General features: G+C 44.1%; 1 protein-coding gene across 2 annotated transcripts in view; it reads right to left on the bottom strand.

Annotated features, from left to right (window-relative positions):
- Positions 1-2,186: 2,186 nt before the first annotated feature.
- Susd6 (sushi domain containing 6) overlaps positions 2,187-10,749 on the bottom strand; it is a 109,808-nt gene continuing 101,245 nt past the window's right edge. For both annotated transcript variants that reach the window (XM_090344365.1, XM_090344364.1), the window contains exons 5-6: positions 6,467-6,894; positions 2,187-5,886 (exon numbers count right to left, since the gene is read on the bottom strand). In XM_090344365.1, coding sequence (XP_090200491.1) covers positions 5,861-5,886; positions 6,467-6,894 — 454 coding nt within the window. In that variant the 3' untranslated portion in view covers positions 2,187-5,860. The remainder of the gene's footprint in view (positions 5,887-6,466; positions 6,895-10,749) is intronic.

Raw genomic sequence — 10,749 nt, 5'->3', positions numbered from 1 at the left:
CAAAAAAGTTAGCAAGACTCCATCTTAGTCAGCAAAAAGCTGGGTGCAATGGGGCATGTCCATCATCCAGGTATTCAGGAAGCATAAAAAAGATCGTGTTTCAGCCTAGTCTGGGCAGAAAATGAGGTCCCATAAAGAATATAAAAGCATAAAGGGATGGAGGCAGGGGTATGGCTCCAGTGGCAGAGTGCCTGCCTAGCAAGGTAAGTCCCTCAGTTCAAACTCAAATACTGCACAAAATTTTAATATATATACACATATACATATATAATACATATATAAAAGATTATATATATTATGTAGGAAAACACCCATTGAAGTAGAATTACTTCTTTTGTTGCTATTTGCAGGTCTCCACTTTGCCAAATAGAAAGTGGTGGTTTGTGTGGGGGAAGCAGGGATGAGGGAGTCCTTTGTCACAAACACATCCTGAGCCAGCCCCTTCAGGCTTCATTACCTTTGCCCCTCCTCAAAAGTGACAACCCCATAGTTAACCCCCATCTCTCTTCTCCAGGCTCTCCACTTGTATGGGATTCGCATTCCTAGCCTGGAATCCGAGGTGGCGGCTTTGTGGGCTCATGTCTCATCATGTTCTGCAAGGCTTAGATGTTCCCCACACTGTGAAAGGCCCAGTCTTCACAAGAGCTATTTTCCTCCCCTGAAATGAATGTTTTTCTTGCACCTGGAGCTCACTGGCTAGAAAGCCCAAGAACGGAGAGGGTGGGGTAACTTCTATTAGGGTCTTGGTGAGGAGAGCCTGAAAGCAGTGGCTGATGGATAGAAGTTGGTCACTCCAGTAGAACTACCTGCTTTTGCTTGGGATCTAGCTGCACCTGGCACAAACGATGTGTTCTCTGCAACTGTTTTCTTAAACAGTGTGGGGTCCTTCCCAGTGGAGTTGCTATGCTGATACCATGAGTTTATGTACACAAAATGCTTAGAGCTGTACCTAGACCTGTTACATCAGCTTTTGTTGCCATTCATTTAAAAACAAGACAAAACTCAATAAATAGCAGGCATCTTCCCTCCCTTCAGTTCCCCCTTTTCTGCACTGCAGCAGTGATGTTTGTATAAGACCTTATAATGCCTTTTTCCCCTCACATCCAGTCACCATACTGTTTATTCTATCTTAATAAATCTCTCCAATCCACCAACATCTCTCCATTCCACGTTTACCCTAGGAAAAAGTATCATCTTAAACAAGGCCAACAACTTCTTCATGGGATCTCCTTTCAAAACATTCTATCCTCTTTAATCCATTCTTCACAAGCAGATGCTCCCTGTCCCTCGATCCCTTTATAGGTCTTAGTAAACTGCTCTGTTATGAAGCGCCAAGGTGCTTCCTTACTTTTTGGGTGCAGTGCAAATCTCCCTGCCAGGCTGCAGAGACTCACTTTCCATCGTCCCTCGGGCCCTCAGCGCTTTGAGTCACTCCCCCCTTAATGCCATGGAGCAGCTACACCCACCAGGTTCCTGGTTGCTTCCATTGCCTTTGCAGTCTGCTCTACTTGCACCTGCACACAGGTAGCAAGGCCTCTTAGACTCTCTGTACTGGCCCTTTGCCTCTCAACTCAGATGCCACTTCAGCTAGGGGTGTTCTCTTGCTGCTCCTCCCAACCTTGTATGTCCCCGACCCTCTCATCACCACATAACTGTATGACCTCCTAGACAATGTGTTATTATTTCACGTAGCCCAAACCATAATGTTCAGGTTACTGCAGAGACTCAGCCCGAGTACAGTGGTTGGTATTCCAAGGTCACTAGAACAAGAGGCAGATTTCTTCTGATGGTCATAGTCTCTGTGCCATGAAGAATCTCCTGGCCAACTCCTGAATCTTGTTGGGCAGCCTCCCCGATGGTTAATGCTCCATCACTTCCTGAACTTTTGTCTACATTCACTCTTCAACCCAGGGTTTCTACAAAAACCTTCTGGAAGGATCACATCTTCCACAGCTAGCTTCATAAGAATTTTTTTATTATTATTTAGAAATGCAGTTATATACATAGAACAATTAAAATTAAATTAAACTTTGTACAAATATTAAAATACTATCTTCACACCCACTGCAATGTACAGGATACCAAAAAATATATATATATATAAAATAAAATAAAGCAAACCCAAACTGATTGAGTGACATCCTGCACAGTCATTTCTGCATGTGTTGTTCCAATCCATTGTACCCTTCTGCAAAGAATTCCATAGTGGTGCGACAACATTAGGCAGCCAGGGCAGATGTAGGTCCTGCCACACAAACCATAACCATTTCCCCTTCCTATTCAATGATCCAAGAGTTTTGCCCTGGCATCCCTCTGGCTAACTCTGCAGCTTGGTAGGGGGCTCACCATTGGGGGGGGGTCTTTGTTCAAAATTCTGTTTTGAACTGGAAATTAAAGAGTTACTTCCTAGTAAAGCTGAGCTTGCCTTTCCTTCTCCAGGGAACCAGTAATCATAGCACTCAACCCAACTAGCTGACAAGAAAAACACTCTCCAAGCTCTGCAAGAGATTTGACCGGCCCCAGGAGAGGAGCCCTGGCCTTGCTGCCTTGGCAAACATATCTGGAAATATGCCTCAAAGACTGTATGCCACTTCCTTCTAGCCCTTCTTTGCATTTTAAGGGGAGGAAATGGGGTGGGGGAAGGACCTCAAAATGTCTGCAGTAAATTCCATTGTCTACGCAAGGATGTTCTCCAGAAACGGAGGTGACATTGTTAGGCAGGAAGCCAGTGCTTGAGTTCCAATGGGATTAGGAGGAAAAAGGCCGAGTGCCATCTATCCCAAGTCCCCATTCATAAAGCGGGAAAAGTAACCTTTGTCTTGTCTTGCCATCCAGCTTCTCCATAGTAATGTAAAGCTGGGGTTGGGAGCAGGAGGGCAAAATTAATGAGGAAGACAGTATTAAGGTGTTTGTTTCTTCCAAATGGAGTGCTTGTAGAATATATATTGAAATGTCTTATAAAACAAAACAAAGTGGCCAGGATTCAGCCCATTTCACAGTTTATATCCAGTGAAACAGGAACACAACACACAACTGACTACTCACTAATAAACTAAGGCATGGGAGGGACGGAAATTTTAAGTGATTTTCACTGTATTCTGGACCTTGAAAGTTGATTAAGAGTGCGACTTTAAGTCACCAAGATATAAAACATGCATTGAATCAGTTGAAGTGTGCCAAAACAAAAAGCAAAACAAACCAGAAAAAACACTCAAAACAACCTTGATAAGAGTCCTTTGGTGCTGACCATCTCTTAGACAAGTCTTGTGTGGGATTCTCCTAGGGGGGAGGTCAGGAAAGCATGGCTATGGCTAGTTTCTTCACTCTTACTCCAGGCTCCTTCCCATCAGCCTGTAATCTGCTATGGTCCTGCCTCTAGCCAGGTTCCACCACAAGGCATTTGTGGAGTCCCGGCACTCTGCCAGGGATGAAGCCCAAAAGTCCCAGAAACAGCAGCACATGGGTGGTGGTTAAAAAAAAAAACAAAAATAAAAACCTATTTGGGGCAAGTCGGGGGAGAAATAATTGCAATCTTGTGAGCTGTGGTGCCTGCACTAGCCAGTGAGTCTCCTCAAAACCAGTGAAGGAGGAGAAGGGAGAAGAGCTCATTTGATCAAACTTTTTTCTCCTTAGCAGGTACAACCAGGGTTTGTAATCTCCAGAGCAGCTAAATGGATGGTGAGATAGAAGGAGGCACCAGGAGAAGGAAGGAAGTTCATTTTATCAAAGGCTAAGCCTATGTGGCTGAATAAACCTGAAACAAAGTGCAATCTCTTATGGGCAACACCCAGGATAGGGATAGAAAAAGGGAGATAGGATTTTCCATTTTAAAACTGTTCTAGAAGCCAGGTTTGGGAAGATAGAATGAACATGGAAGGCTCAGCTCCCCACTTTTCCCTGTTCCTTTCTAGAAGGAAAAGGAAGGGTGCCATGAAGGTGAAAGAGAGCCATGTGTGCTAAGACAGCTGGGTTCTTGGAACTCTCCCAGATGGGCCTGTGCCAGCTCCCACTAAAAGGTTGAGTCTCGCCTCTCTTCAGGCTTCAGCCTTTGAGTTTGGCACCTTTTCTAGCCCCTTTCCTAGTCAACCATGCTTGCTTGGACTTTGGGCACGGCAGACAGGACTCCTAGATGGGGATATGTGGGAGTGGCCAGCAGGCACAGCAGGCACTTCCCTTACCCTGAGAGGAAAGAAGACGAGGGCAGCAGGAGGCCAGGATGACCAGGGAGTAAAGTGCGTTGTGAGGGAAGAGGGTGGTGTCCTCCTATCTTTGAGGACACTTATACCTGGAGCTAACTCCGTTAGGTCAGGTACTGAAAATACACTGGGCTTTTTATTTTTACTGTCCCAGAGAGGCTTGTGGGAGGAGCAGAGGTGCAGAACAGGGTCAGCTTCGAAGATTCCCAGCCCCCGAGCTCAGGGACAAAAAAAAAGCAAAAGCAAACATTCCATAATACCACATCTATCTTCTGGAGATGGGAAAGCTCAGCTGTCTAACCAGTTTAGCATTCAATGTGAGGCCATAAGAGGCCCATCACAGTGGCCTGGGCTCCCCTCATCGCTGGGGCTCCCCCTCCCAGGGCCTGGACTCCAAGCTTCATCCTAAAGCGGCTTTGGGAATCAGGCTGGGCACCATCAGCCTATCTCAGCTGGAAAGGCTAGGGGGCTGGAAACTGTTTCTCAGCCCATCCTTCAGGATTGAAGGAAGACAAGGAATGGCCTGTCAGCAACAACATGCAGAGAGGCATAGGAAAGGGCAGGTGAAGAAAAGCAGCGATGCAGCAGGCCACTTCCTGGCACAGTTACTAAGGCACGTGACTGCGGTGAGGAGGATCCTCAGGACCGGGCTGGAGCTGCCTGCAGCCCCCCGGGGACTTAGTCTGTGCCTCTCAGCCTCCCCTCCATCACCACAAACCCAGAAAGGGACAGCTTGCCTGGGCTGCTGAAGCCCAGATGAGCGTGTGATGGCATTTCAGCAAATCTCAAGCCCTGTGAGTAGCAAAGAAGCCAGAGCTGTCTAAGATGGAGCCCAGAGGGCCTCAAACAACTTCCCTTTATCCAGGGAACAAAAATCTGAGGCCAAGGCAGCCAATGCTAGAAGCAGGAAGTGTAGACTTCCATATTAGGAAGACATTTCAGACATCTTTCCCTCCCTTGAGATCTTCTGGATGCTTCTTGGAAACTCTCAACACAGATCAGGCCAGGAGCCTGCACCTGAGCTGGACAGCTGGGTGCTGGGATGGCTTTGGCATAATTTTTTAAATCCACTATCCTTAGTCAAAGAAATATGCTGACTGGAGTCAACACAGGGGAAGCCCAGGGGCTACACTCCTGCCCCAGTGAGAGTCATTTAAGAACTCTCATTCTTGGATCTGTAAGGGGCAGCAATGCCAGCCCCAGGTCCAACCTGTATGCAGGTGGCCAGTAGCTGCTAAGGCCTGTGGACAGCAACAGGCCTGCAAAACAGGGAAACTGACCAGGGTTGGGGAAAGGCACAAGTAAACACAGCAGCGCTCAGGCCCACACAGCTATGGGGACTGCTGTCAGAGAGAGCTAGCTGGAAGGGACCCAGAGGCTCAGGGGAAGGAAAGGTTCGATCCAGCACATTCAAATATGTCCCCAACAGATGGGAAAGCTGGGCCAGGCAAAGAGCCAGCTTCTCCAGCTGTCTAGCAGGGAGACAGTGAGAATCTTCCTTGAGTTTCCAACAAGGTGGCCTGCAGGCCCTCAACGACAGATACAGATGGCAGCTCAGGTATCCTGGTAGGGTGACTGGAGTGGAGAAGGTGCTCCAACCCACAGGGAGAAGGAAGAAGGGCAGAGAGGATCCTCACAGACAGGAGAGAGGCTAGCAGTAGCTCTCATGCTTCTTTCAATAGTGGAATATCTGCAAAGAAGACAGGAAAATCACAGTGGTTACTTAAAGGGTTTTTTTTCCATACTGCTGGAGGCCCATAGTTTGTGTAAATAAATAAAATTTCCTAAGCTAGTCTCTTTTCCAGGCCTTCCTGGCTCATTTTCTCCTACTGCCTCTGTGATAAAACCTCAAAAGTCAGCCTGGTACCCTTTGGTTCCACCAACATAAATACTCCTCTTGCTGATCCAGCCATTTCCATTTCTCTCCTAGCCTCTCAATCTCCACCAGACTACAAAAAGTCCTGCTTAAGTTCCTCCTCCTCCTCCTCCTTAAAGCTAGTTGCCAGCTCTGTGACCCCCACCAGCTGTGTGATCCAGCTATCTACCTTTTGGCTTCGCACAAGTCCTATGGTCATAAATCGTTTTAGAGACTCCAAATTCAAAATTTATCGATGTCCTTACTTGACACTAAGGATAAAATCCTATTAGTATGGGCACTATCATATTTTTTCTTAAACATATGCTAATTATTAGAGAACTTTATAGTCTTTACAGTCCTTGCTGAGAGTGAGAAAACAGTTAAAAATTCAAGTTCAGCACAGACCACCTACCATCTGTGTACTCCTCTGACGTGAGGGATAAAAGGCTTTGTATGTCACTGTTCTCTGAGTCCACAGTGTCTTTGTGTGCCAGTTGGCTGCTTCCTGATCCAGCCACCCAGGAAGAGGTGGTTGCCTGATGCACCATCACAGTTTCTGAGCCCCGGGAGCCCCAGGCTTCACAGAGTCCTGATTGGCCAGGGGCTTCATCCTCCGTACTGGCAGAGGAGCAGGCCCCTTGGCCTTGCAGCTGCTGGTCTCTTGGCAGATTCCTCCCACTGGGCCCAGATCCTTCTGACAGCACAATCTGCACTCTGGGGTCAGCAGGTGGTATGCAGTGACCAGAACTGCCATACACAGCCTCTTCATATGAAGGTAATGCAACCTGGACGCCATCAACCATGATGGAGACCTGGTCTCCAGATACCCCCTGGTCACGCCTGGAACAGAGAAGGAAAAGACAAAGAAAGAATCAGAATAAACACACAGATAAGTAAACGCCGTCAATACCATCAAAAGCTGTCATTTTTTTCAGCACGTATTTGTATCAGGCACAGCCCTAAGTGTTTTAAATTTATCACACTCCATCCTCGGCTTTCAGGTAGGGATTCAAAAAAATATGCAGATATAAGTAAGTTGACCACAATCACTGAACTGGTAAAGGCATGGGCTTGGAATTTGAATCCAGTTATTTCCAGAGACCTGATGCTTTTAACCTGTGAGTATCACAGGCAACTGGCCCTGTGTTCTGTGCAAATGCTAAGACTTAGTGACTACAAAAAGAGCCATTCATTCAGCATAGCTGGGCTAAGAAGAGAGTACACACATGGCACATATCATATATATCCTAAAAGCTACTTACTGTACAGTTCACGTGGGTGCATTTTATGGTATATGGATTATATCTCCCTCCATAAAACTTTTAAGAGATGGATGAAAAGACTGACATGGAAAGAGTGGAGGGGGTGGGGTGAGAGTGGTAAGGTAAAAGAGAAAAGTAAGTGGGATACTGGGCTGGAAATCCAAAGAATTTCATACTTCTAAGTTCCTTTTGCCTTTTTAATAAATGTAAATATCAATCTATAACACAAACACAGGAAAGAATGAATACAAAAGCCTACAAACAGTTCACTGGTTTGTTTCAAAGGTAACACTAATGGACAACTCTACCCACTGTCCAGATGCCCTCAGTATTTGTCTCAATCACTCTTCCTTTCTTATCATGCATGGAAATTACTCCTTTGATTATTATTATTATAATTATTTTTTTTTTTTACTTTTTGGTACTGTGGAAGTATAAACTTTGGGCCTTATACGTGTAAATCAGGGATTCTATTACTAGAACTAGACCCTTTGTTCTTTGAGTTTTAATTATTTTATTTTTCAGATAGGGTCTTGTGCTTTGTGCGCTGGCTGGCTTTAGACTGTGATTCTCATGCTTACAATTGGGATTATTGGAATGTAATACTACATTCGACTTTTTTTTTTTGTAGTCCTGGGGCTTGAACTCAGGGCCTGAGCACTGTCCTTTGACACTTTTTACTCAAGGCTAGCACTCTGCCACTTGAGTGAGCCACAGCACCACTTCCAGCTTTTTCTGTGTATGTGGTTCTGGAGAATTGAACCCAGGGCTTCATGCATGCTAAGTGAGCACGCTACCACTAGGCCATACTCACAGCTCTACATCTGACTTTTTTATGGAGATAAGTGCTGCTATCTTTTTGTCAGAGCTGGCCTCTAACCTCAGTCCTCCTGATTATTGCCTCCCAAATAATAATAATTATTATTATTACAGACAATGCCCAGCCATTCCTTTGCTTTTGCTTTTTAACAGTTTTACTATGTAAACATGAGTCGCCCAACACTGTTCTGATTTTCCTGAACTATATATGAATGAGATACACAGTAAATTGGTGTGTGCAGATAAGCATGTTCTCTAATTCAATTTCATTTGAGGTATCTTGTCTGGGGATCATTCTTGTCTTGAGACAAGAGATACAGTCCAGGTTGGCCTTGAATTACAATCCTCTACCTTACCCTACTGAATGATCCTGGGATTATAAGAATGGGCCACAATGCCCAGATAGGTAACACTTTTTGTTACACATAACCACATGCCTTTTTCCCTGAACCATTTGAGAGTATAGTGAAGATATTTATTTCCTCAGAATTTCCCCTTCCAAATAACTAAAGCATCAATACATACCAAAATTGTGACTTGGCTATAATATTATCATACATACCTCCTAACTAGTCACAAATATATCAATTTCAGTTGTGATTTTTGTTCCCATCTAGGATCAAAGGAAGGATCATACTCTGCATTTAGATGCTCCATCCCTTTCACATATATTAATCAATAGCAGTATACACTGACATTTTTTTTTTTTACTATAACACTGACATTTTTGAAGAGTCCACATCAGCTATCTTATAGGATGTCCCACAATCTGGATGTTTCTAATAATTTCCTCAGGGCTGGATGCCAGTTCATTTTTACGATAGTAGGTAAGGCTGTGTCATTTCAGCTCCCAGCCCATATTATCTTTGCTTAACTATGCAACCAAGTTCTTGATCTCTTATATATACTTGCAGATACAACTGTGCTACCTAATTCAAATAACAATTGTACTGAGATTGAGAGAAGCAACACCCTGAAAACTGCTCAGGTTTTAGAAGGAGGCAAACTCTGATAGCATTGTAGCATAGGAAGGAAGCAGTGGTATACGTGGTATGTGTCTATCTTATGTTTACTCAAAATAAGTTGTTGTTACCACTTAGAAAGGAAGACATGTACATGGTATGAAATGAAAATTTAAATTGGGGGGGGTTATAATTAAAACCAAACCTGGGCTGAGAATGTGGCTTAGTATGTTTGCCTAGCATTCATGAAGCCCTGGGTTTTGAGTCCTTGGCAACCAAAGAAACAGAAAAAGTTGGAAGTGGCACTGTGGCTCAAGTGGTAGAGCGCTAACTTTGAGTAAAAAAGCTCAGGGACTATGCCCAGGCCAGAGTTCAAGCCCCAGGACTGGCAGAACAAACAAACAAACCAAAACCCTAAAATCAAATGTCTCTTCTACACAGGCAAAAAAAAATCAGCTGGGTTGTTTTTTTTTTTTTTAACTCTGGGCCTGGGTGTTTCCCTGAGCTCTTCAGCTCAAGGCTACTGCCACTTCTAATTTTCTGGTTGTTAACTGGAGATGAGAATCTCAGGGACATTAGTGCCCGGGCTGGCTTTGAACCTCAATCCTTAGATTTCAGCCTCCTGAGCAGCAAGGATTATAAGTGTGATCCACTACACCGAGTTCAACTGGTTACTTTCAACAGACATACTGGCTAACTAGTTAATAAAGAAATAAAAATCCCTAACATACATGAAATGCAGATTATGTAGGCCTGCCTTCATGTGGAAATAGCTGATTTTTTTCAAGTAAACAAATCCCAATTTTTTCTTTTATTAACAACTTTAAAAAATAAGTTATATTACCCCTTCAAACAAAATAAAAGGAAAAAAAATCACACACTGCACAAAAACAACAACAGCAACAAAAAAAAACCTAAACTAAATTTAGACTGGTCCTTGTCTGTAACTTCCAAACTGGGAGGATTTTACTGAACGTAGCTTGCTTTGGAGCTTCATCTGTGGACCACAACAGTGACTGACATAGAACTATGACTGACTATAAAAGATAAAAGATATACTCCTCAAAGACAGTGTAGAACAAAGAGACCACACAACTGCAAAAGCCAAAATGGTGTGGCACAAAAAGAAGTCCACTATTAAGAGATGCACTCAGAGCCACTCCTATCGTGGCCCCATCACTTACTGGCCCTCCCTTAAACCTATCTATCACCTTGTCCATCCTAGACTGGGATAATTCATAGATCATGCACTAAGTTGGGAAAAAGGAGACTCATAAACGGCCAAAAAAAAGAAGAAAAACAAAACAAAAACCCCTCACTCTTTTCATTTTTCCTACAGTGTAGTATATTACCTGAGAAGCTTTTTATGAAAGGCTAAAGCTAAAACCAAATAAATCAAAATGTTTCTCAGAGAGGTCAGGTACAGTAAAGATTAGAACCAAGAATATAGAGCAGAAGCTTGAAAATATGGGCATATATCAACATTACCTGGAGGGCTGAAAATCCATTGCTGCTGGTACATACTATGAGTACCACTGATAAAGAGGAAATGACCCTGCTCTGGAGTTGAGATGATTTGGGTTCCCAACTTAGCTCCTGAGGTATGTCTTTAGTTATGCCCCTGAATGAATGACTCAGCTTCCCTCAGCCTC

This window comes from Megascapheus bottae, chromosome 14 (genome assembly GCF_031878675.1).
Source record: "Megascapheus bottae isolate mThoBot1 chromosome 14, mThoBot2.hap1, whole genome shotgun sequence".
Classification (NCBI taxonomy): Eukaryota; Metazoa; Chordata; class Mammalia; order Rodentia; family Geomyidae; genus Megascapheus; species Megascapheus bottae.
Note: the sequence above shows the minus strand (reverse complement) of the source record. Positions and strands in the feature narration are given on the sequence as shown.